The sequence below is a fragment of the Lemur catta genome, chromosome 10 (assembly GCF_020740605.2).
Source record: "Lemur catta isolate mLemCat1 chromosome 10, mLemCat1.pri, whole genome shotgun sequence".
Lineage (NCBI taxonomy): Eukaryota > Metazoa > Chordata > Mammalia > Primates > Lemuridae > Lemur > Lemur catta.
Window position 1 is genome coordinate 66,179,087 of NC_059137.1, and position 26,384 is coordinate 66,205,470.

Sequence of the window (26,384 nt, forward strand, 5' to 3'; positions counted from 1 at the left end):
TCTTTAAGCGATTTATCTCAAAATATAAATATTCCCCTCCAGCATAATACAGCGGTTTCAAGTGACCTCTGCTCTATCTGCTTCCTCAGAGGTGGTCTGTTAATAGTAAATACACACAGATAGGTACAAATATTGCATGTGTTGAAAGGTACAGGATAAAATCATCTTTGCACTTGTTCTAAAATCCCATGAGCACAGGTTAAAGAAGTAACTTTCATTATGGTGAAATATGCCCCTTTTATAACACATGATAGCTGGAACAACTCAATCTTTATCATTTATTATTTTTATTTGGACAATATATATACATATGTACAAAATACCTACTGTCAGAATCCTCTTTTATAATTTCATTTGATTTACAAAAACGGGACAGCAAAATAACTTAGGTCACTAATACTGTACAAAAATAAAACTGATTAAACAGTTGTAAAGATCAGTATCTTACAGTGTTACAGATCATTCATCTGTTGTGAAAGAACATCTCAATCTATCCAGAGTGATGAGTACTGTGCTAAATCTATCTGCAAACTGACAAACTAATCGGTTTCTGTAATTATAACTACCAAATAGAATTCTCAAAAGAAGCATGATGTAGAGCTAGACCTTAAAGCCAGGGCATCATTCCACAATGGTGAAGGGCTTTCTTCTTCCCTAACCAAGGAGAGGAGATATCTTAACTCTAAAACTATTAAATTTTCCAAAATATGACAACTACTTACAATATTAGATAAAACAACTTTTCTTTCTTTTTAAACACCTGCAATAGTCTTTCAAAAATTCAGTTTGGTTAAAAAAGTAAACAAAAATTACTATCCTGCATTTGGATTTTCATAAGTTAAATCCATGGTCTTTTTAATATAAAAAGTAATTGTTTCATAGTTTTAGTGTTCAATGAACTCTAGTAGTCCTAGTTGAACCATATCTTGATAGAGTAAATCTAATTAGAATGCTGGTTCCTGTTTTGTGACATTTTAAAACAGGATTTATCACAAAGAATAAAAAGCCTTGAGTTTATACGTTACATTGCTATAACATATAAGAGAATATCAAATGTGTGTTTGTCAACAACTTGAAAAGGCAAGTAGCAACTTTTTTGGGAAGTAAATTGTGCATCTTTTTTTCTTAAACAAGTTGCTGCATTTATATCCATCTAAGTGCTCAACGAAAGCCACATATAGATTTACTCCTGAAACTACAAAGATTGTCTTGACTGACTTTGCTTTGTTTTCCTTCGTTTCTTTCTGCGAGGGAAGGATGAGTTTTTCCAAGTTAGAAAGTTGCTAGGCAACCCAAACTCCTCACTCACTAAAAGGCAGCGTGCAGAGTATCACAAGCAGAACCATTCCATGAGCTCAGGAAGAAACAGGCAGCCTAACCTATTTCGTATGGAAGAACAGATGTCCTTAAAACTTATTTTGGACACAGAAATTAAAATTTGGTTTAAAATAAGCGTTTCAAAAATCTGAAACAGAGGTAGAAAGTGTTCTTTATTTTTCCTGACATGTTTTCTCGTGAGAAAACACTTTCCTTTTTATCCCGTGGACTGCTCCCAGTCCCTAATGTTAAAAGCAGTTCTCTTTATAGAACTATTAATACAACTACGTTGGTTAAACGAAAAAAACACCGTGCTAGTGATGGCTGTCGTATTGGAAGTCGGAGTCAGCCGTGACCCGCGCCCGCTGCAGGAGCCCACGCTCGCTCTGAATTGGAAACGCGTGTCAGGTGATACAGGTAAGCACCCTATGTTTACACAACACGTGGGAGAGCACTTATATAAACTAGAGTGCACCGGAGCTTCCTGTTTTAAATATCAGATAAAATCATCAGAAAGCGTTACTTCTGAAGAAAAAAAAAATGTAAACATTTCCCCCATGATCACTGCTGACTCCCCTCGTTTTGAGGTTTTTTTTTTTTTTTTTTTTTTTTTTCTTAACTATGAAAACTCAGTTCAGTTTTCTGGCCACTTAAAGGCCCAAATGAAGCTTTCAGATAAATGGCATATTATGGATGTAGTGGTTTCAGCCATTAGACACCGAGATACAAGATATATAGTGGTGAGGATATCGATGTAAAAGGTACAGTGATGTGATTTCATTCATAGTATTCCAGAGTTCTCCAAAAGGGATCATTTTGCAGAGTCCCCTCTGAAGTTACCGTGGTATTTTCCCTTGGCACTCACTACTTGCAGGGGTCTGTTTTTCTTTTCCTATTTCAGCTCCCTTTCCTTCTACATAACTCTTGCACTTGATTGTGGGAGTTTTGTAGGAACATGAGGAGACCCACAAACCCTTTCCCCCCAAAAATAGCTGTTTCCAGATTTAGTTACTGTTATCCACCCATTCAAATAAAACCTAACAGAGTCAAAAGTCCTCTCCCTTAGTGGCATTATGGTACAATACGATGATGTTAACTAAAAGGATAGGAAAATTTGGAAAAGTTAATAGAGTTAAAATTCCATTGGTTCTTTTATTATTTTTATTATTATTATTTTAAAACACTACCCTCCTTCTCCTTCAGCAACTGTTGTGTAGATTCTGCCCTCACATCTCTGCCGTGATGTCTTAGGGAAACGTGGATATTGTAAAACAAGCAGATTATAATGTGGTGCCAGACAGAGTGTCTGCTTCTATCCTCAAAAGCATGTATTTAACTTATTCATCCTCTGCATTAGAAAATAAAAGTGCAGCTTATGTTCAACAAGGACAATTCATACAAAGCAAGGTTTAAAAGTTCTGTACTTAGTGTAACCTTCAAAGGTTTGTCTTGATTAGTATAAATTCAGACTCTGCTTACCCATTGACTATAAGTAACTTTTTTTTTTTTGTTTTTAAGTCTTTAGATGACAGATCATGCTGGAGTAGATGTGCTCTTGCTTGCATAAAGACAGCTGTGCTATGGCGTGTTTTTTTTTTTTTTTAATCTCAAAAGTTAACGTGAGTCAAGAGAGTGGTTTTGCTAAACAAACAGAAGCACACTCGTCATTACATTAAAAGGTAGGAAAACAATTCCGAGAGACAGCAAGCAGAAAGGGCCTAGAATCACTGCGTGAGGCCACAGGTCAACTCACCCAGTCAGACATATGTACACCAGTGTTGGATCTTTAAAATTCTACCCAGTCTTGGCCTGTCCCCTCTCCCCACACCCACCACCCACCCCTGAAAAACAAAAAAGGAGGAAAAAAAAAAAAAAACCCAAAAGCATTTGCCTTCCCTCCAACAGTCAGAGACGGGTTCATCAGAGAGTTGCCTCTGTAAAGGGGACCAAGTGTGGACTTTGATCTTAGGCTACAATGTGCTTTTTAAAAACAAGGCAGGGAGAGGAAAATCAGGATATTGACCAAAGAGCGGTGACTTCCTGTGCTGACAGCATGCCTCCTCTGGGGCTTGGTTTCCACGTGTCCATCTGGTTCCTGGGAGTGGTTCTGTCCTTGCGGGGTCCACCCCTCCCTGGCTGCCGTGGGGAGCACCTCACAAAGGGTTGGCCAGCGCCTTTTTCGATCGCTTGATCATACTGGGGTGGAACTCGGTGTGCCGCCGGGCGTGCTTTGTGAGGTGGTCGCTCCTCATGAAGCGCTTCTCGCAGAGCGGGCAGCGGAACTGCTTCTCCCCCGTGTGGGTCCGGTAGTGGCGGGTCAGCTCGTCCGAGCGCGAGAACTTTTTAAGGCAGTCTGGCCACGTGCAGGGAAAGGGCCGTTCACCTACGAGAAGGGAATGGAGACAGGATACCGTTTCAGGAAGGCGAAAGAAATTTCTGAAGGCTGGTCAAGGTCAACGATCCCTGTGACTCAAGGGACGGATCCCTTGAATGTGACTATTATGGGCAGAATTGTGTCCCCTGCCCCAAAATGCATGTGTTGAAGCCCTAACTCCCAGCACCTTAGAACATGACTGTATTCGGAGGTAAGGCCTTTAAGGTTAAATGAGGTCATTAGGGTGGCCCTTAATCCAGTGACTGGTGTCCTTATAAGAAGAGGAGATTAGGACACAGACATGTGAAGATTAGGAAAGATCACGTGGAGACACAGTGACAAAGTGGCCATCTATGAGGCAAGGAGACAGAGAGAGAGTCCTCAGGACGAACCACCCCTCCCCACACCTTCATCTTGGACTTCCAGCCTCCAGGGCTGTGAGGACACACACATTTCTGTTGTTTAAGCCACCCGGTCTCTGGTGCTTTGCTATGGCAGCCCGAGCAAACTAACACGATGAGGAGATTGCTAACAATCATCTTCTCTAAGCAAATGAGCTTGCTATTTTGTACCCAAGGGATCCCTTGGAAATTACTTTTTCTGGTTTTGTTCTACACAGATGCCGGTTTCATGAATTCTCTCAGGGGTCAGAAGGCTGAACCCTTTGCTAAAACTCCTGGCATCACAGAGATGGAACCAGCATCTGGTCCAACCAACCTCCCACCTGGAGCAGGTGTCTCCTCCTGAGCTCCTGAGTGCTGGGGTCACCCAGCAGCTGTCGGCAAAAAGTCCAGAGACAGGGAGTCCCGCACCTGACAGGACAGCCTGATTGTTCTTGAGCATCTCAGGCACAAACACTCCTTTACTGATGTGAAATCTGCCTTCCTGCAGAAGCCATATTTTAAGTCATATTGTATTAACACTAAAAATAAGTTTGTTCCCTCTGTCACATAATAAACCTTTAAATATCTGCAGACAGCTATCATGTCTTTCTCTAATTCTCTCTTCTCCAGACTAAACAATTCCAGTTTCTTCCATATTCCTCATAAAAGAACTCACATGATAAAATAATAACGTAAGTGCAGACGCAGAGCTAAGAGTTTCCCGTGCCCTCCTCACTAGATGTTCACAAAATACCCAACAAGGTCGCCCCATTTTACAGAGGAGCAAACAGAGGCCTGGAAGATTAGATTATTTTCCCAGGGTCACACAACTGGAATGGGAAAGCAGAGCCACAAATGGACCTGTCTACCCGACCCCCAGGCCCGTGTTCTTGGCCACTCGGCTGTCCCGCCTCCGTGGGCCATGAGGACTTGACAGTTTCCATGTCTTCCCCGTTCTGACTGCCTTCCTTGGATTCACGCTGTTGTCTCTGCGTCCCACTTAAAATGCAGCTAAGTCCTGCCTGCCAGAAGTGATCAAGCCAGCAAAGAGAACCTCCTGCTGCTCCTCTGGCCCCCACAGTGATGTGGCGGGAGGGCCTGTGTCCACGTTGGGGAGGACACACAAGCCGAAGAGCGCATGAGCTTTTGGGATGAGAACCCTTCTTGCTCCTCTTGTAAGTCACGGCCACCACCCGGCTCCCAAGAGCCGCCCGCCTGCCTATTCTTCACATCTTTCCAAGCGTAGCTGAAAGCAGCTGCTTCATAGACACAGGACACACAGACTCCTGGTCTCCACAGAACTCTCCAGACATTCCTTTGGTAGGTGTGAGAAGTGAATATTTTCTCACTTTTGTCCCGGCCTTCCGGGAACCCAGAGGGAAACTGCAGAGGTTGGGAGCTGTCCAGCACAGCATATCTGAATCGTCCAACATTACTCATTCTGTTTCCCTCAGCTTCTCTTAACCTGTGCTGAAGAGATGTAGAAATGATAAAACAAAACAAAGCCAAACAACTCTATCACTTTCTCCATAATCAATACATGACAAAGGTTTTATTTGCTGTCCTCTAAGCAGGGCAATAGTCATAATGCCTTGTACGACCTATTGTTCTTGGGGGAAACCCAATGTGGGCAAAGCAAACCTGTAGCAGCTGATTTTCTATGTGCAGGTCTAGGTAAAAATTCTCACTGAGCTCTGGGTCTAAAAGCTATGGCAGCAAAAGGCAACAGCAAGCCCGGCATGGGAGGCCAAGGTGGGAGGATCGCTTGAGCCCAGGAGTTTGAGGCTGCAGTGAGTTGTGACTGGGCCACTGCATTCCAGCATGGGTGACAGAGCAAGACTGTTTTAAAAAAGAAAAAAAGGCAAATTACAGTAAGCCAATGAATGCTGGGCCCTACCCGAGGTGGATGAGAGATAGGGGTTACTGATGCTTTTAGATACTCCTAGAGGGAGGCCAAAAAGGAAAAAAAAGGGGCTTCCTCCCCGAAAACTCTACAAAGACACAGAAGGTGAAAACTATACTTTTGCCAATTCTATTGGATAAACAGCATTTTTACCCACTTCATCACAACCCAACAAGGCTTAGCTTCTTGAGACAAGGATAATGTCATGTATGACTTTTGTCCTACTCATGCTGGCATGCATTTGGTAAATGCCCAAATGTTAAATACATCCCCTCCCATCCTCCCCCCAACACACAGAGTCTATTCATCCTCCAAGTTACTGATATTGACCAAAACCTGCTAAGAAGTTACTGGGTTACCGGAGAAGACTTCTGGGCTATTCCAGAATTAAACTGCAGCCATGTCCACTCTAACTCCAATGAAGGGGCTATGGGGGGGAATGTTCTTCTAAACATATTATATAAAAAATATAATAATGAGGGGTCAGAACTCAACTGATAAGTTGCAAAAACAAAACCAAACCAAACCAAACCAAAAAAACTCTCTGCTCTCTTCTTTTTGGGGCCCTCTCTCCGATGCTTTGACTTAGAGGTAAGGAAAACAATGAAAGAGAAAGCCTCGATGCCTGTTAGGACAAAAACTCATCAGAAGTGGTTTTCTTAGAGGAGTGGTAATACGGTTTAGCCTACTCGCTGGCTTGTGTACTCGTTCCTTTCAAGTGAGTCACAAAAAGAGGGGGTTCACTGAGTTGGAGGGATCTTGCCCACTGTGGGAAAAATGGACCAGAAGATGACTCTGCTGTGGGCTGGGACTGGAAAGAAATGAGGTGCTTGCTCCCTCTGTGCTAGGAAAATGGCTTTACAGAACTGAAAGTCAATGGAAAATCTCATGAAACTTCAATCAGCTGTAGGAACAGGTGAAATGTTAAGTTTTATGCTTGAGACTCACATATATTTCACATTTCAAGTGTAACCAGAGTCCACTCCCGCGGAATTCACTTTCAATCCAGCTTATAGCTACACTCTCGACTGCTCCTCTTGACGATCATGTTGTGATTGTTCTCACCACTTCCAATCCAGCTGCTATAGTCACTGACCTCGCGTCCTCCTCCCTGAAGTGTTTCACAGAGAGAGGACAGGGAGACCCACAGAGCCCAGAGACCACCGAGAGCTGCCGCAGCCTTTGTTGGACTCATAGAACTCGTACAATTCAAACTTACAGTTTCTAAGCATTTAAAAGGATCTGCTTGGAAGCATGCTGCTAGTGTACTCGCCCCAGGATCATTTTGATTTATCTGAGATCCTTTGGCAAAATATTAGGAACTTTTTGGTAAAAGACCTAAATCGGGGGTTAGCAAACCACGGCCCACTGGCCAGATGTGGCCTGCCATGAGCTAAGAATGGTTTATACCATTCTTATGTTTGGTTTTTACCAAATGGTTGAAAAAAAAAATCAAAAGAGTATGTCATGACAGGAGAAAGTAATATGAATTCCAATTTCCATATCCACATATGAAGTTTGATTGGAAACAGCTATGCTCATTGGTTTATGTATCATCTGCGGCTGCTTTTCCACGAATACAGCAGCCTTGAGAGCACCTGCCGACAGAGACCGCGCAGCCTGCAAAGCTGAAAATATTTACTGTGTGGCCCTTTACAAAAAGTGGGTTGATTCCTGATCTCAATCAGACGATCTGAACTTCTGCCTGGTGTACACTAGAGTTTGTAAATTCAAATGTCTTCCAGAGCCAGACATGTTTAAAAAAAAAAGCAAACAAAAAAAAAAAAAAAAACAGGCGTATTAGATCACAGATCACAGTGGGATCCATGCTTCCCTCACTTAGAGACATTCAAATTCAACACTATATATAAAACACAGGCTGGCCAACAGTGTGTATGCAGGCTGGATTCTGCTTGGGGACCTACAATCTGTGGCCCTTTGGAAAAGCCTGCACCTCTTTAGCACAATGGAGAGTGTGCACACCACCTACTGTGGGACACAGTCCTGCATGTTAATAACAGACACCTAATAAAGTAACATTTAGAAAATGATACGTTTTTCACCTAAGAACCTATGGAATGGGGACACCACATGTAGAAAGGAACAGAATTTAAGGTTGAATGGGACCAGTGATGATTTGCAGAGGAGGAAAAAGACAGGCATTTCATCCCACAACCAGGGGGAGACTGAGTGAGGCCCTCTCAGCTCAGTCCTGAGGTCCAAAGGAGAGTGGTCAGCCTTCTTCACACCAAACAAATTGCACCACAGTGCACCTATCATTAGAGAATCCTTAAACCTGTCTTTAGCATTAACAAGTTACCATCCTTCTGGGGGGAAAAAAACAACAGACTTGTACCAGTGCTTCATTTCCAGCCTTCCCAGGAAAACACACCCAGAGGCAGTGACACAATAAACTTGCTTTACTGGAGCAGAGCTGTTAACAGCACAAGCTTCTCGGAGCTCTCATTATTTATAGGCCACTCCCCGCCCCTTTCAGCAATGAGCTAAGCACCTCTCACCGACTGACTCAGTTCAGATATAAAATAAACTTGATCAAAAGAGCTACTGAACACTCCACAAAATGTGTAAAGGACTTTCTCTGCAGAGACAGATGAGGCCTCCAGAATTCTCTGGGGCCTAAGGCGGGTGCAAGAGCAGTGGCCTGGGGCCTGCTAGCTAAGTACTCGCACACAAAAAGACCCCCTCTGCTTTTGAGAGGGAGCTTCCTGTCTGCCTGTGATTAGCTGATGATGCAAAGTGAAGCTTATTCTTCCTGGTGAAGTCCCAAAATGAATGGAGGTGAGTTCTCCTAAGAGAAGACAGAGGCCAGGGTTCCTGGCAAGTGGAGGGCTTGCTCCCTGCGTATGGACAACCCTCCGTAGGCTCCCCTGAGCTCAGATGAGCAGCCACCAAGGTCCCACCTGGGGCCAGGGAGGCCGAGCCTCTGAATACCACCTCCTTCCTTTCTGGTTTTTCTCATCTTCCTTTTCCCCAGTCTGGAGAAAGGCCTGAAAAGGTCTAACCTTAATCAAGGCAGGAAGGTCAAAAATACAAAATCAAAAGCTTCCATTGCTTCTAGCAAAAGTAAACCAATCTGGTAAAAAACAAATCTAAGGGATTTAGGCCTCCTTTTCAGAATAGAACTCTGAAAGTATCATTTAAGAATCATAGCTTCTTACAGAAGTACAACATCAAGGATTCTTCTGGAGGAAAAATAGTTTTTTTGACTGTGGAAAAGCAACTAGGATTCCACAGATAAAAGGATAATTTCATATTAAAAAAATCATATCGATACTCCCCATTTTAATGAGCTACCACACACACACACATTTGATTTGATGGATGCAAAATAGAATTTGGTAAAATTCAATATCCATTCCTAATAAAAGCTTTTAGGAAAATGGGAGAACAATTCCTTAACAGGATAAAAAATATAGATCTGAAACCGTTCCTCAGCAAGGTCAATAGTAAAATAAAGGTAGTATTCCTACTTAAAGTCAAGCCCAAACCATAAATGGACACCCACCCCCATCATTACAATGTAACATTGTTCAGGAAATGCTAGGGAGTGCAATCAGATAACAAAGTAAGAAGTAAAGGGTGAGAGGGAAGAAGTTTATGAAATAAAAATTATCTGCAGTTGATACAATTTTCTATTTGGAAAATCCAAGGTAAATAACTGAAAAATGTAATATAAATTAAAAATGCATTCGTAAATATAAATATATGAAAAGAGCAATGGTTTTCTCAGATACTGATCATAATCAGTTGGGATAAACCTAACAATGAAAGTTCAGGACCTTCGTGAAAAAAGCTATAAAACCTTGTTGTAAAAGAAAATAAATAGACACGTCTCATGCTCTTGGATTATAAAACTCAATGGTGTGAATATGGCAATTCTGTGCAAACTCATCTATGAAATCAACACACATCGGAAGAATTTCTTTTTCTTGAACTTGACAAAATTATTTCTAAAGCTCATTTGGAAGAATAAACATGCTCAACTTGCCAAGGAAATTCTGTGAAAGAACAAATAAGTGAGCACTTGCAATACCAGTTATTAAAATATATTATGAAAGCTGTAATAATGAAGATAGTGAAATACCAGTACAGGAAAAGACAAACCAGTGGAACAGAGTAGAGTCTGAAAATAAACCTAAGAATCTATAGGGATTTGGTATATGGCAAAGGAAGAATTTCAAATCAATAAAGCAAAAAAATGTTTGATTCGATAATTGGCATAGATATCAGGTAAAAAAAATTAAATCTGGATCCTGACCTTACACTTTTTACTCAAATTCCAAATGGACTATAAATGCAAATATAAAAAATAAAATCATAAAGATAAAAAAATATAGGTGAAAATTTTTATAATCCTGAAATGGAGTGAGACTTTCTAAGCATGAAACCAAAAACAAAAATCCTACTTGAAGGGACAGTTTTGAATACATAAAAATGTTAAACTTCTGAATGGGAAAAATATATATAAGTAAAAAAATTTAAGAACCAAAACAATAAACTAATGAAAGAAACTGCAGCATAAGACAAAAGGTTAAAATCTATACTATTAAAAGGACTTGCAAATATTGATAAAAAAGCCCAATTTATAAAAGCAATTTATAAAATAAGAAAGACTAATGGCCAAGAAATAAATATGGAAATATATTCAATCTCACAAGTAATCAAAACATGCCAACAAAAACACCAAAAAGATATTGTGAGGCTGGTGAAAATGTTCAAAAGTCTGGAGGCATGAAGGAGCAGGCCCTCTGCCACACTGGTGGGACTTCTAATTGATCCAGGGCCATCTGGCAATATTCTTCTGGAAATTATTTTTGGTAATAACTAATCTGGTAATAATTAGATGGGGACATGAAACTATACAAGGATACTAGCATTGTTTGAGAGAGCTAAAAGTTGGTAACAGCTCAAATGTCCAACAATAAGGAGCTAATGTAGCATATCCATACTGAAAAGTAACACATTGTAGCGTAGCCATACAGTGGAATAATATGCACCTGTTAAAAAGGTACCAGATTGTTACACAAGGAAATGGAAAGATGTTAGCTATCCATTGCAAAGTGAAAAGAGCAGTGTATAATCTGCTGCATAGGTGTGTGAATATACATTGAGAGAAAAGAATCCTAGAGGAATATATACAAAATAGGAACAGTGGTTATTTACTGGGGGAAAAGTATAGCTTCCACTCCTTCCTGTAATTTTCCCCTGTATCTTCTGATTTTTTTAAAACAGGGAGTATAAATTTTTTTTATAATGAGAAAAATTCAGAAAAAATTATTTCAATATTTAAGTCTTACTGAAAACAATGATAGATTTGAATGTAAATTGTTCCACAAATGGGTTGATCAAGAATATATCCCATGGGGATGGGGTTGGTGGATGGGGTGTAATTTATTTTCTATTGAGAAATTACTGGGACACTCCAAGTGTCCAAGACCAAAGAAAGGAGAAGAGTCATTCTGTTTGCTTCTCAAACACATTGTTAGAAAGTCAGAAACTTTCTGACCATGCTACATCTGTTGTCTCACTCCACTCCTACCTCCTCCTGTCCTACTTTTTTCCCTATGTGAAAGGGAAGTGGCTCCTACAAGGCCAGACAGGTACATTTCCTCAGAGGAGGAATTACACATACAGGAACAGCAGACAAGGGTGTCCTTGTGAGCAAGCAGGTGAGGAGTCAGATCGTGAAGAGGTGCACAGATTAGAGACCATTAGAGCATTCCTCACAGACCAGGCTGGTGGGGGATGTGTCCACACAGACCTGCCCACACCCCAGGCCTCAACCACTCCATGACCATCCGGCCTCCCTCCCCACTGGAAAGCAATGTTGATTTGCAAGTACAAAATGTGAACGGTTGCTTTTTTTCCATTTTCCATTGCCCTCGCATGCAGAACCACCAATACACACGACAGAAGAGGTGTGCTGGCCATCTCTGGGTACAGAGAATTCCACATTTTCCTGCATAAAGTTCCCTGTTAATTTCAAGTAACATTGAACTAAAAAATCAAGAAACCAGGCTGGGCGCGTTGGCTCACGCCTGTAATCCTAGCACTATGGGAGGCCGAGGCAGGAGGATCGCTCGAGGTCAGGAGTTTGAGACCAGCCTGAGCAAGAGCGAGACCCAGTCTCTACTAAAAAATAGAAAAAAATTAGCTGGACAACTAAAAATATATAGAAAAACAGCCGGGCATGGTGGCGCATGCCTGTAGTCCCAGCTACTCAGGAGGCTGAGGCAGGAGGATTGCCTGAGCCCAGGAGTTTGAGGTTGCTGTGAGCTAGGCTGACGCCAGGGCACTCTAGCCTGGGCAACAGAGCGAGACTCCGTCTCAAAAAAAAAAAATCAAGAAACCAAAAGCCTCCTGTTTGCCAGAAATATTGCTTCACATGTAGATGTTTTAAATGAATAAAAATGCTTGATAGGCTTTGAAAGAATAATCCTGCTTAAATGCCATCCCATCATATTACCATTTGCTCCTGACCTCTCATTGACTCCCTCTGATGATGTGGATCCCTTTTATATGTTATTTGTTGATACAGCAGAGACACGGTAGAGCTTAGGTGTGAGAATGCACTTCCTGGGCCCTGTGTTTATCTGTAGAAAGCAGCTTGTCCGATACTTCAGGTTCTAAAATGGGAAGTGGGTGTGTGTCTGTAACATCCGTACACAGCACTTCCTCATTTAGGCCCGTCGGAGTCCAAGATGCAAGCCTCCATCTGAATTTTGCTTGCACATCCCCAGTCTCAGCTCATCTGTGAGATGGCTCATGCGGTCCCAGCAGACCTCAAACAAAAGGCGGCGGACGACAGATTCTTAACTCCTTCGATTCTCAACTCAGCACGAGCTATGTCTCGATGCCTCGGTTATATGGCCCCCATCTCAGAAACTGGCAAAATCTGGACTCTAAATATACATTTTTAACACAATGCAAGTCTGCCTCACGGTATAGTTTGATAAAAGACCACATTTAAGTCAGAGTTACATAATTTAGATTTGGATGAGATCTTGGCAATCCTCTAAGGGCCCATGGCGGTGAAGTGACCTCCCACAGCCACACAACTAGTCCCTGCGAGAACAGGCCCGGGCCCGGCTTGGTTCATTCCCAGGTTAGCGATGCTCCCGCTGGTCCAGTTATTTGCAGGAAAGATAAATAAAAATAAATGTCTACTGGGCACTAAACATTGAATAGGAAATAAAGGCTTAATGGCAAAGCTATCCTGAGAACACAGACTCTTTGAATTTTTGCATTTTTGATGATTTTTATGACTATTGAATTCAAATCTGTCATGTTTCAGATGAAGCCAACTGAAGAGGGCAGAAGACTTGCCCAAGGACACCCTGCACAGCAGTGTGTAATCAGATCAAATCTGGTTTTCAAATTGCCCAGGCCTGAACTAAAAGTCGAGAGTACCTGTCCCGGTGTGTGTTTCTAATTCTCTGACTCCCAGGCCCTTCCTTCCGGATGCATTGCCTCAGGGAAGTCTGACACAGTTTTTTAGGACCAGTAAGTTGCTACTAAGCTTTAATTTTCAAAATAGTATTTACAAAATGCAAGTCCTTAAACTGAAACTCTTTTGATTTGTCAGAGCCTCCCACCCACAAATGAGGGGTAGAAAAAGAGATTTTAGAGGGGCTGTGTTTACAGGACAGACGCAGAGGCCTCTAAGAAGTGCCAAGAGCTCTTTACTCTCCTTACAGAGACAGGCTTAGGAAGTCCCCAGGGGTAGTCTCTGCTGCCGGGCTTCCCCATGGCATGACAAGAGCCTGTGTAACCCCTGCTAGGCTGTCTCCACACATGCCACGGCACCTGGGGGTGGGGTAGCTATGGCTGACGGGGTCTCAGTGCCTGCACCCCTCCAAATGCAGGGTGGGGAAAAGGACTGTGTATTCCTGAGCCCCAAACCATGCTGTTAGAATGCCACTGGAAGACTGAGTCACAGTGTGAGGACCTAACACCTAGGGCCACTCGCAGAAGCCCTCTTCAGCAGAGGACATCAGCATGTGAGGACAGCAACACAAGCAAGTGTGTGACACCCCAAGGTCAAAGGACGCAGGCAACACGGATGGTGATGCCAAAACAATAGGTGAGCCCCTTGGGCCCCAAACAACAGATCACTCCCAGGAGAACAAAAGGCAAAGGACCCCAACTCAGAGCAAAAACCCTGATTTTGCGAACATTTACCCAAAAGAGAATAAAATGTAATACACTAGTGACGGAGACCCTAAATTGCCAAGATAACACGTTCCCCCAACAGCAGAAATGGAGAGACTGCTGCCTGACTAGTAAACACCTACTCTACCTGCCAGCTAGGTCGTGGCACTCATAAGAACTTGTAGCGACTGGCAGTGCTACTCCAGCAAGTGTTTCTAGCACTTTCCGTCTGGGATCAACCTCAGCACACTGCTGGTACCAGAGTAAGGCTTGTGACGACCATAAATCCTACTCACACATGTCACATGAGCCACCACCAAACAGTTTCTCAAGCTTTAACCCCTCTACTCCTGGGGTGGAGCAAGCCACTACCTCACATAGGTTATTTGTCACCAAAGACTACAAAGAACTGCAGGTCAGAGCTGTCCAACCTTCACAAAACAGTCCCACTCGACTCCCCCTGAGATCTCAGAGGAGGAATGCAGCCCCCTCCTTGGGCAGATATTCCTGGGCAGTGTTTCGAAATTTGGGAGCAAGCAGCACTTCCAGAAGAAATGCCTCTGGTCAGGGGAGACAGCTCAGGCTCTTTCATGCTGGGAACCCCTGGCTCAGTGAGAGAATTTTCACTGGATGAGCATTAAAACAGCAATGGTACAAAACTTCTGTAGAATTATGGTGGCATGAGGATTTAAGTCACTTTTATGTGTTTTTGTAAGTTATTTTTAAGCTCTGCTTTTTGTCTCTTATGATTTATTATAGTGTTTTTGCTGGGCATTGTGCACACTGAATAGACTTCTGAATCTCAATGTGAACTGCTATACAAAAGCTCATCTCTGTATAGACTAGTCCTTTATCTATTAGCACACAGGGTAATAAATGTTCATGTAAACATGATTCATTTCTCTGGGCATTAAAATGGACAGAATGGAATTAAGACCAAGTGGATGGCTTTGAAGATCACACTGTTGCTGTTACACCTGTTCCGTGTAAGGCTTCTAGATCATCAGTTCAGAAGGGCCTGTGGGTATGTGCCTGAGCACATGTAATACACGCTGAAATAATCTGTTTTCTGCAAAGCTCCTTCTGTATATTCACATTGGCCTGTCTTTTAGGTTGAACTTCAGAGACAGTTCAGAGCCCTTTCCTGTCAAGGGGGAGGAATATATGGAGAAAAAAATATCGTCATACTGTTTTGTCCCTCATTTTGTCAAATTCTGCTCTTTGGAATATCCTGTCTGTAGTTCTAAATGGGCCGAAAGAGTGAATAGGTGTTGGTTTTGCCTCTCTGGAATTTATTCCCTTTTGGGTAATAAATAGCACACCCTGAATCTCCTTTTGGCAACCACCCCTTCCCCACTCTGAGTCTACGTAATTCCAGACGGGTGACCCCATGCCCCCAGACCCAGAGGTTGGATGTGACCCAGTCATGCCACAGTGATTCGTTTCAAGGATGGGCACACAATTGGAGCTCAGTCATGGAGCTTAATGCCTGAGACTTTTGCTGGAATCATCAGGAATGGGAAAGTGTCTTTCCATGGGGCTTGAAGGGGCAGGATGTGAGCCTGGAATCACTAGCAGCTACCTCACTACTATTCAGAGAGCCCACCCACGAATGAGGCCAAAACAAAAGACAGCAAAGCTGAGCCACAGAGAGGCAGACACTGAGTACCAGCATCCAGACATAATCCAAACTGGAGCTACCCCTGGGTGTGTTTGCAACTTGAACCAATAAAGTGCTATTTTTTATTAAGCCTGTCCAAGTTTGGATTCTGTTGCTTGCAACCAAGAGTCCTGACTAATATAGAAAGCTATGGTTCCCCAACTGGTTCTTTTTCAATTGGAAGGAAACAGCTTTGGGATAACTCTGGAAAATACAGGGTACGTGTGGGCAGAGTCCAAGATTTCTGCCAACACTACTCACCAAGGTTCACAAAAACCAACCACAAGCTAGAGTTAGAACAACACAAGAGTAGACAGCTAAACACCGGTGGCTTTGTGGCCAAATCCAAGAGAGCTATGTGAAACACAAGGTCTCTTCTCACTGGCAGAAACCCCAGGGGTCTGGGTCAACAACCATTCACGCACAACGCCAGGTACCTAGAACCATATTAGGAAAATTCCAGGGTAACCTTGGATAGGTTAACTAATTCCAATTCTGATTGCTCCTATTAAAGAAGGATAACAGTACCTTTCTAGCTCATAGGATTGCTGTGAGTTTAAATGTGAGAATGTATGTAAACCATTTAACCTGGAACCTGGCATATAATGTTTGCTGTTATCCTTATTATTACTATTATTCACAAAAGCCATAGTGCCTGCTGTCAGCATTTAGCACAGCTTTTTGCATGTAACAGTCACTCAATAAATAATTTAAACGAATGAGACACTACTGGATTAATCTGGAATTCCAAACAAAAATTCTAGGAATCTCAAGGGCTTCTAGGCCACACATAAAAATTATTTTTAACTATAATAATACTCAGTATATGGGGACATTATGCTAAATGTTTTAAATACCTCATCTGAATTGAGCCTCATAACTTCATGAATATATAATGACTGAGCTCCATTTTACAGATGAGAAAACTGAGGCTCAGAGGTATGTACCACCTGAGTTTTCATAATTAGAGTGGTGGAGGGAGGATTCAAAGCCATGTCTGAGGGATCCGAAAGCTTGTGCTCTGACTGCTCTCCTGTCTGACTCTGTATTGAAGGTAAAGGTCTATTCTAGAGGCCCCTCACATTCAAGTTTCTTAGAGTGGACCGGTCTCCTCGTCACAGGGTCAATAATAAGTGGGCTAGGCCTTACTCTTCTTTTCTGATTGTCTTATCAAAGCTGGCTCCCTGGAAGAGAAAGATGGTGAAAGCTTTTCTTCCTCCTCTATGTCTTTGAGCCAGGATGGCCTATAAGATTCCTTCCAGTTCTAAAATGTCCATAACTTCCAAGTGGGATTTTGTGTTTTTGTCCATTGTCTACCAGACTGGTTCCCACTTTGGTTCAAGTCAGGTCTTCGGGAGACACTCCCTTCGGCAATGATGAAGGCTCAGCTTGGAAAACTGTTCAAACTCCACTGAATACAAAACACTGCTGCCTGCATTTCAAATCCTTGTCATTAATTTTGTATGGCTTAAGCTCCAGTCTCTTTATTTTAATCTATTTAAATAAATGTCCTCACTTAAAAAAAAATAAATAAAAAGGCTCAATCTAGCCAGTCAGGGATGGATTCCTTTCTACTGTTCAAATTTGCGATCATTCTCAATTTCACGTAAAAAAATAAATAAATTCAAGGGCCCAGGGGCTCTGGGCTTACGTGGTGAGCTGACTGGTTCTCGTAGCTTTAGAACCTTTAGAGCTCAGATCCAGATTCCCAATTCTCAGGATTCCAAAGCCAACTCTACCACGATAAACTGAGATCAACAGGGAAGGCTGCAGGCACGGCATCATAAACAGGCGTTAGACACAAATGGAAATGAATGCCTTGGAATGTCCCATGTAGGGAAAAATTGCATCTCACTCCCTCGGTGGGAATCGCACCCTTATGAATAATAATGTTAGTCCTATTATTTGCTGAGGGGACTGCTTGAGGCTGGGATAAGACAAATGTTTACTCTTGGCCTTAATGCACCAAAAAGGTATTAAAGTTTCAGGAGGATTCCAGGAAGGGAGGAGTAGGAAATCTCCCAGCAGCTCTGCCTTGGGCTGTTCAGAGTGCACGCAGCTCCCAGCAGCTCCCATAAAAAGGGCAGAGGCTACAATGGCCAACTCCACCTCTGCCCTTTCGCTTGGTTAATTCCACGAAGCATTTCTTTAAACCAAGGTAAAAAAAAAAAAGTTAACCACAGACTGACATCCTTAGGAGAGCAGGAGGGGAAGGAATCCAAATGAAAGAACTAGAAAGAATTCAAAATGAAGGGCAAAACCCCTGAGCACACACAGAGCCAAGCTTCAAGGTAGGGGCTTTAACATTTCCTGCTGAAAAACCATTCAGACTACCGGGTACTCTCATGGGCTGCTGAGGAAACTGAGGCTCTGGGAGATTAAACAGTATGCTCAGAGTCACATGCTAAGTCAAGGCAGAGAGGCAGCTTTTGAACCCTGGTGATTGCTTCCAAACCCTCCAAGTCCCCCAAAATGTTTAAATGGAACAATCCCCATTTCTCTGGAAGGGTGGGCATATGCATCTTTACAGACAAAATGATGGATGTGATGACCTCTCAAGGTCACTTCCAACCTCCAAGTTCTACTAACAACTGCTGCCATCAAGTGCTCTGAGTTAGGCCTAGGCCTGTGACTAACTTCCAACAAAAAGTGGGGCGGAGAGAGCGCCAGGATTGCTCAAAGACCACTGAAAGAGGATCTCATTTCTTTCCCTTTTGAACCATCTGTGGGGTGTTTTTTCTTCTTCCTTTTGCCCCTCCTTTTTGCGTGTGTTGCATAGAAACGGAGTGCCTTTGTACCAATTACTAGGCACTAATTTACGCTCTTCAGTGGGCGCTGGGCTTGCTGGAGAAACATTGGGAAAGGTGGGAGGGTCGGATGTGGGGGAGGATTCTAGCAGTAGGAGGCATGCAAGCTTTTTCTCCAAGCCTGAGAACAGCCAAAGGGAGAGAGAGAGGAAAAAGAAAAGAAAAAAAAAAAAAAACCCAAAAGATTTGGAAGTCAAGACTAGCAAACACGACAAAACTGGATTTTTTTTTCTAAAAAATCAAGAATGCTAATGATCATAAAGCATTCAGAAATTAAATCCATCAAGGCCCCAACCACAGCATGTCAGATTGTTTTAGGGGCTTCTGAAAGAGTGAAGACTGGGAAATCATCCACCCACTTTTCTTCTCAATGAACGTATTAAGGAAAACCATTGTCAGCCACTTTCCCAATATGTCATATGATGTTTCTCTCTGGGAAGTTCAATTTGGGAATTTCCCACAGATGTTGCAGAATGACTAGTACTTGGGATAAGCGTCAACAATGGAGACAGGAATGTAAATCTGACCCGTATGTTTAGAATCTAAGAATTCATTTTTCTCCCAGGTTACATCTTTGTGTCTGAAGGTAACAGGGTGTCACCATCCAAACAGCACTAGATTTACTCTGGTACCTCCCTCCCCACCCGGGGCCCCACTCACACCCCTCCCCTCTCTCCTCTCACCACCCACAGAAGATTTGAGAGGAAAATCAAGGGAAACAATGTGTGCACTCTGTAATTTGACTCCACTTGTATTTTCTGTTGTGAAACAGTAACCCTGCCAACAGCAGCAGCTTCTCTGAGGCAAGCCCACTCTGTCTTTGCTAGGGCAGATAGATGGAGGATGACGAAGGACAAGCAGGAAATGAGGGAAGAACAGCACCTGGTCCTTCCTACCCTGGGAATAAAAACCACAGGGTCCTGACAGCCTCTATCCCCAGGGTGAGATTTCAGCAGTGAGCTGGGGCTGGGGAGCTGTCTGGGCCATCTCTCCCTGGGTTCAAAGGACGTTTTAGCCTCTGGTTTGAAACCCAGAAGCAAAACCTATAGGAAATTCTTGCAGCCCTTAGAAACCCATCCTCTATAGCCAGAAACTACATGCATGTGGCCCTTAGCTCTCTTCTAGAATGTAGATTATCATCTTTCCCTAACAGGATACGTGAGACCCTTTCTAGACATTCTCACATGGGGTGGGGCAGGGCGAGTGATACCACCCCAAGGGGGCAAAAATTGGCTCTTTAGTGGGTGAAAAAAGTCTTAGCTATTAAAATGGTTTGTGGCCTTCTAACGGGGCATAGTCCATAACAGCTCTACAATGCATCTGTGGTATTAAAATGCCGTGGGAGGACAATTATTTAAAAAATGTCTAAAGTCTCCTTAGGGGAGATATAATGAGAATAAGGTAGAAAAAGTTACCTGTGCAAGCTCTGAATAGATCTTTGATGAAGCATGCCAGGTTATGAAATACCATTCCATATCACTTTCAGGAGGCCTCTGGAAAGAATGGGCAGAGCAAATGTGTCCTTATGGATCAAGGCACAGGGCTTCCATTCCACTCATGAAGAGAAGAGAAAGTGGCAAGGACTGGGCAGGGGTTACCTAATGGGCTGCCCAGAGAGCTAAGGCCCCTTAGTCTAGGGCCTGCAGCCAAAGGCCTTGGTCTGTCCCTGAAGCCCTGCCTCCCAGGTAATGAGTCTCTTTCACACCTCTGATGACACTAGACTCTTTTTAACCAAATAGTTGACTCCAAAGCCTTTTGCAGTAATTAAAGGAGAAGAGTGCACGAGGCACAGGGCAACCTGGCACCTGTATAAGCAAAATTTCCTTCCTTGAGTTAGAGTTGGCCAGTGATGGGCATTCCTAGAGAAGCCAAAAAACCTATTTCCCATATTGGAGTACACCTTCCATCAGATATGCTAAGTATCCCAAGGAAATGTTCAAAGAGGACAAGGAGAAACAGAAGCAGCCACTTGGGGGCGGGGGGGTTGGTAGCTCTGAATTTGACATAAACTTCCTTTTGTTCTGTAAAAAAAAGCCTGTTGGTTTTTAAAATTTTTTCCACAGAACTGGGGTGTGATAGTTGGGATTTGGGGGCTTTCTGATTTTCAGAATCCTATATCCTGTGTCATCAAGCTCAACCCATTGTCACTACTTGAGGACAGCTGACTTAGGCCCCTCCAAAAAGAGAGTAAGATGGTACCTGGCATGGAAACAGGGCAGAAGGTTTCTATCATCTGGACATCAACCCAGCATGACTCCGTATCAGCCTGTTCTGATGATCAGAACCAATTCTGAGCTAGAATTAGGACGTAGTTATTTCCTTCACAAAGGATATATTCCTGTTATCCCCCACCTGTAATCTGCCTATACTATATGTGCAGGGTGTCCACAAAGTCAGGAGACATAGGATAAACTTTTATATATATATTTTTGAGACAGGGTCTTGCTCTGCTGCCTAGGTTGGAGTGTAGTGGTATGATCATAGCTCACTGCAGCCTCAAACTTCTGGCCTCAAGAAATCTTCCTGCCTCAGCCTCCCAAGTAGCTGGAACCACAGGCACGTACCACCATGCCTGGCTAATTAAAAAAAAAAAAAATTGTTTGCAGAGATGAGGTCTCACTATGTTGCCCAGGCTGGTCTCAAACTCCTGGCCTCAAGCCATCCTCCCACCTTGGCCTCCCAAAGTGCTGGGATTACAGGCATGAGCCACCATGCCTGGCCAAGATAAACTCCTTAAATGTTAATTACATTTTCAAATAATATGCCCGATATATTTTCATGTGAAGTACTCTAATAGGTTTAATTGAAGCAGCAGGTTTAATCTGAAGCAGCACAATAAATACACGAAGTGTGCAAAAAGTCTGGAAACAGGGAAAAGAATATATTTGTTGTATTTTTTTTTTCTTAGGATTAACCATGGATCTACAGCTTAAACTCTTTTAGAGGTACATTACCTGAAATGATATCAGGTCTGAAGCTTAAGAAAAAAAAAATTGAACATATCATTAGAAAACAAAAACTAACATACTGCTTAAAAATAAGTTCATCCTCAGTTTCCTGATTTTAAGGACACCGTATATATTACACACAAACTATAGGATCTACTATTTCTCAAGGGCATACTGTATGTGGAACCCTATTAGGTGCTATATATATGTTATCTTTGCATAAGAATCTGAGTTGAGGATAGTATCCCTATCTTATGGATTAAGAAACTGAGGCTCAAACAAAGTAGAGGTTGAAAACATAAATGCTAACAGAGACCACGTAAGTGATTACAATAAGGGGTACTTCTCCACGTAATGAATGATTGGTTCAAGCCAATTGTTGCTAGGCAGGAATTTAGGCCCAGTATTGCCAGATCTTTTGATTTTTCCAGAGAAGCCAGAAATCTGGATTCATGCCGAAACTGTCTGATTTTTAGATGTTGGTAACTAATTAAATTTTTATAAATCCTGTGTTGGCCAAGCCAAACAAATCTGCAAAGCAAATTCAGCCACATTGCAAACTCTGAATTAAAGTAACTTGCTTGCAATCTCAAACTAGAAAACAGTGGGGCAAATCAGAACCAAGCTCAGTGGGCCTCAACTGTGTTTCTCCTCTTAGGACTCCACAGAAGTAGCTGCGTTGAATTCAATGTAAATTTGTTTAACTGATTCAACTTCTAAAGCTGGTTTAGAAGATAGTCTATCCAAGTGGCAGCTGTATGAGGCTCTATTAGGAAGTGAGCACGCAGGAGGGATTTGAGGGAATGTTGAGCTGCAGTGAGCAAGGGGGTGTGGCAGCGATTTTAGCTCTTAAAATCTTCACAGAATGCAGACACTCCAAATGCCACCTCTGTCTACCTTCTGGATTTAACATCAGCAGAAAGAAAATCAGGAAGCTCCTTCCCCCACTTCCAAGTGAATCTAACTTGAAGCTATATTTGAAATTTCCAAACACATGAGACCTCTGACAAGTCTCTTATTTAGAGTCTCTTTAACACCTACCTTCTCTGGCAGGAGTATGCTTCTGACAGTATTAACAGAGGCTGAGGTTTTTATTCAGCCATGCACTAGGATTGCAGAGACCCCCAAAACATAGACACCTGCAATCACCATATCACTAGTTTCAAAAGACTGCAGTATTTAAAACTGGATGAACATCTCACTTCGTCTTCCACTCTAGACTGTGCAAAAGGTTCTCCTGAAACAGCTGAGCCGAATGACTTGCCTTATGGAGAATTAAAGAGCAGCACGCATGCACGCACACATAAGCAGCCATTTCTATAAATGCCTGAGAAAAGCACTCAGCCGAATGGCCCAGAATGCTGGAAATCCTGTTCCTCAGTCCAGACTCAGGTGGCTCACAGAGGCACTGCAGGCCTCCCCAGCTGCACAACCGGGCAGCTCCCTGAAGGAGAAAATGCCTTTGCTCAAGGTGGCAGTGGGTGTCGATGAGAACAACTGAACTCCGGGAACATGGCTGACACAGCCAGGCCCGCCCAACAGCTGTTGGTGAGTAACACCCTCCAGTTAATATACCCCTACTTCACCCCCAGAGCCCCGATAAAGGTCACATCCTCCAATGCAGGCACACGCCTTTCAACAACCTTACAGACACAAACTTTAAAATGTGCTGTTTTGTGGCAACCTAGATGAGGACTCCAAACAGAACCTGATTTTGCATTAATACAGAGGAAATCGTTTCATTCCAGTGCCAGCAGCCACCTCCACAAGCACCAGTTTCCAAAGGAAATAATATAGGAGAGGCAGTTACGTGGCCTTTCTCTTAAAAAGCAAAGCAAAACAAAACAAAAAACTCCCAACCAAGTATCATTTTAAAACCATCAGCCCAGGGCCTCATCATAAAAGTATCAAGCTATTACACCAAAAAACTACAATACTTTTCCAACTAATTCCAGCAACACCCTCTTAAACATGGTGTCATAAGACAGAGAGAAAAGGCTTATCTGAGAGGACCGAGCCTCAAGCTACCTTATCAGAATCGCATTTGTAGAACCTTTCTAAAGATGATTAGACAGCATGTCCAAATGTGAATGCTTTCCAACTTTTTCTGTGCATATTAAACAGAATCGACAGAATTGGCTGACCAGGGTCCCTGGAAGTCTCCAAAGCCCATTTTGTAAGATAGATGCCTTTCTAGCCACATTCATTAGTCCAACCCTGCCTCTAGCCCTCCCTGGGAGGGACTCTTCCCCTAGCCCTCCAGAACCGCCCAACATTCATTACTGAGCCTTGACCTCGGGCAAGGACCACACCTCCCAGCTAATCGCCTGATTCAGGGGTGGAGGGTGCGACTTAAGTCACATGGCAAGAAAAAAAAAATCAGCTCTGAAATCTCGCTCTTTGGGAAGGCTAACCAGACGTGAAGTTAGCCCACCATTACTTACTCAAACTCCCCTGCTGCCTGAAGCAGTGTTATTTTAAACCTCTCAGGGGACTCTTGGCCAAATTTAAAACCACCTTGGCAAGCCCTGAAAAGTAGCAGACATCCAGCTAAATGAGTCCTTAGTCATCCCTAAAAGGCTCGAAGTAAAGTGCGCCGCTTCCCCCCTAGGTTTCAGCCACTTCTCTGCAACCCGACAAGGGAATTAAATAAAAGATACGCCATCCGACTCCCCCTGGCAGCGTCTTCCCAGGTGCGGTGGCCCCACCGCCGCCGGGTGCGGGAGTCCCGGGGGCGGGGCGGCACAGGGGCGGGGCGGGCACCACTCCCCGCGAAGCCTCGCACAGCGCTCGCTCTGCTCGCCAGTTTAAGGCTCTCCGCGGGTCTGGGGACCATTAAGGAGAGTGAGCTTTCCGCTTCTGCAGAGTTAAATTATTTAAAGAGTTAAACCGCATCCCATCCAAAATGTTTGCACCCTGTCGGCCGAGCGCGGCGTCCCTAACGCCCAGGAACGCTGCCCGGCCAAAGGTTAACTAACCCCAGAGCTCCGGGGGAGAGGGCGACGCCGCTAACCTGTATGCACTCTGTAATGGGCTTTAAGATGGGAGGATTTTCCATAGACTTTCCCACAGCCACTGTAGGGGCACTTGTGCCTCTTTTCGGAGGCGTGTTTCCCCTTCGCAGCCACTCCAGGGTGGAGGAGGGAAAGCGGGCTGGGCGCGCTGCCAGGATCCTGTCTCTCCTCCGGGCTGTGGGAAGGACTCGACCCAGATTCGGTGGTCACGTCGCTGTCGGATCCCATATCCTCATCCGGACTCTCCAGACTGTCGCTGCACACCGAGGGGGTCTGGATGGGTCGGTACTTGTTCAGGTCCAACAAGCTCTTGGCGATGGTGACCAGCGTGCAGTAATCCTTCCAGGTGTCCCCCGGGTCACCGTGCTCCTTGGTCACCTCGCGCTCAGGTAGTCGCAGCCGCTCGGCGTCCGGAGCGCCCCCATGCTCCGGCACCGCAGCGCGGTTCGAGATGGAAACCAGACACTGGGCAGCCACGAAGTCCATGTAGGCGGCCGCGGACATGGTGCGGGCGACAGCAGCCCCGGCGGCGCGGCCAAACTTGGCGGTGGCTCCGGCGGTTCGGCTGGCCCTGCCCCGGCCTCGGACGACGAGCGCGGCGCGGCGCGGCACGGCGCGGCGGCCAAGGGGGCGGGGGCGCGGGGCGCTTCCTACTCGCGGGAGCGCCGAGGCGACCTCAGCCCCTCATCTTTACGTAACCGGCAGCGCCTCCGCACGCAGCATCCACGGCCCCGGCTCCGCCGCGCCGCCGCCTCTCGCCGCCGCCCCTGCCCCGCGCCGGCCGCGATCCCCCGACGGGCGCGCCGGCCCCTCCGAGCCGGCTCCCTTGGAAAGATGCCACACGTGGCGGTCGCAAGTTTATTCGACTGAAAACGCCCCCGAGGCGCTGGGAGAGGCAACTGCAGGAGAGGTACACGCCCTCCGCCGCCGCTCTCCGTCGAGCCAAAGCCCTAGGACGTTCACCCAACCACCCCGACGTGGGTGGCAAGGGCCGCGCCGAGCGCCGGGTCTAGGAGACACTTTTCCCCGAGTCCACGGACGGCTTCTGAGCCCCAGCTCCTGCCGGGCCGCGCCGTTCCGGCATTCTCTCGCTCAGTAACAATTTCGCAGAATCCCATCACGTCACAAACCAAACCCCCTCCAATTGGCCAGTGGGGAGGGTGATTCAACTCTGTTTACTTTCTCCCCCTGCCAGTCAGAACGGCCCTGCCGTGGAGAGGTGCGTCTAGAACTGAGGCGTGCGGCCAATCCGACTGTTCTGTCTCGCTGCCTCGTGCTACCCCTACAGCCTCGAACGCCGACAGTTAAAAGGGTAACAGCCGGGAGGCAGGGCAGGGGCAGCCGCTCCGCTTTGGGAGCGCCTCCCGGTCCCGTAGCCGGTCCGGGCCCCCCGCCTCACGTCCCAGCTCGAGGAGCGGTGGGACGCATCTTCCCTAGTCAGTTGTGCTCGTTCCTATGACAAAAAACTTCGGCTTCGGTTTTCCAGCTCGCAAACAGTTAAGTGACTTCCTGCAAACGCTACAGTCCCAGCAACCAGCCTTCCAATCAAAAGTAAGTTGGTTGATGTCACTGGCATCGGCTCGGCCAATCAGAAGGGCGTTCCGAAAGCAAGCTCTCGACACTTGTAAACGCAGGGCTGTGTAGTGAAACTGGACACATCTTTGTATTTTGTGTCGCTGGTAGTAAAAGTGAGATACGGATGGGAGGACAGGGGTGATGAATAAATGCAGTGTGAATTTATAATTTTTTTTTAAAAAACTCAATATGTCAGGACAAGTTGTCCAAAAATAAACACAGATGAGAAAG

The 26,384-nt window shown here is 44.5% G+C and overlaps 2 protein-coding genes across 2 annotated transcripts; one reads left to right on the top strand and one right to left on the bottom strand.

Moving 5' to 3' along the window:
- Window positions 1-268: 268 nt before the first annotated feature.
- On the bottom strand, window positions 269-25,102 carry KLF9 (Kruppel like factor 9). Its single transcript, XM_045563650.1, has 2 exons — window positions 24,578-25,102; window positions 269-3,700 (listed from the first exon to the last, which is right to left on the bottom strand). The coding sequence occupies exons 1-2, from the start codon at window positions 25,080-25,082 to the stop codon at window positions 3,471-3,473; spliced, it is 735 nt and encodes a 244-aa protein (XP_045419606.1). The 5' UTR covers window positions 25,083-25,102; the 3' UTR covers window positions 269-3,470.
- Window positions 25,081-26,384, top strand: LOC123645697 (predicted GPI-anchored protein 58). The gene is made up of 2 exons (XM_045562135.1): window positions 25,081-25,488; window positions 25,774-26,384. The coding sequence occupies exons 1-2, from the start codon at window positions 25,081-25,083 to the stop codon at window positions 26,035-26,037; spliced, it is 672 nt and encodes a 223-aa protein (XP_045418091.1). The 3' UTR covers window positions 26,038-26,384.

Coding starts and splice junctions, on each gene's coding strand:
- KLF9 (XM_045563650.1), bottom strand. CDS start 25,082: ATGTCCGCGGCCGCCTACATGGACTTCGTGGCTGCCCAGTGTCTGGTT. Junction 3,701..24,577: donor CCATTACAGAGTGCATACAG/GTTAGCGGCGTC, acceptor CCCTTCTCGTAG/GTGAACGGCCCTTTCCCTGC.
- LOC123645697 (XM_045562135.1), top strand. CDS start 25,081: ATGGTGCGGGCGACAGCAGCCCCGGCGGCGCGGCCAAACTTGGCGGTG. Junction 25,489..25,773: donor GAGAGGCAACTGCAGGAGAG/GTACACGCCCTC, acceptor TCCCCCTGCCAG/TCAGAACGGCCCTGCCGTGG.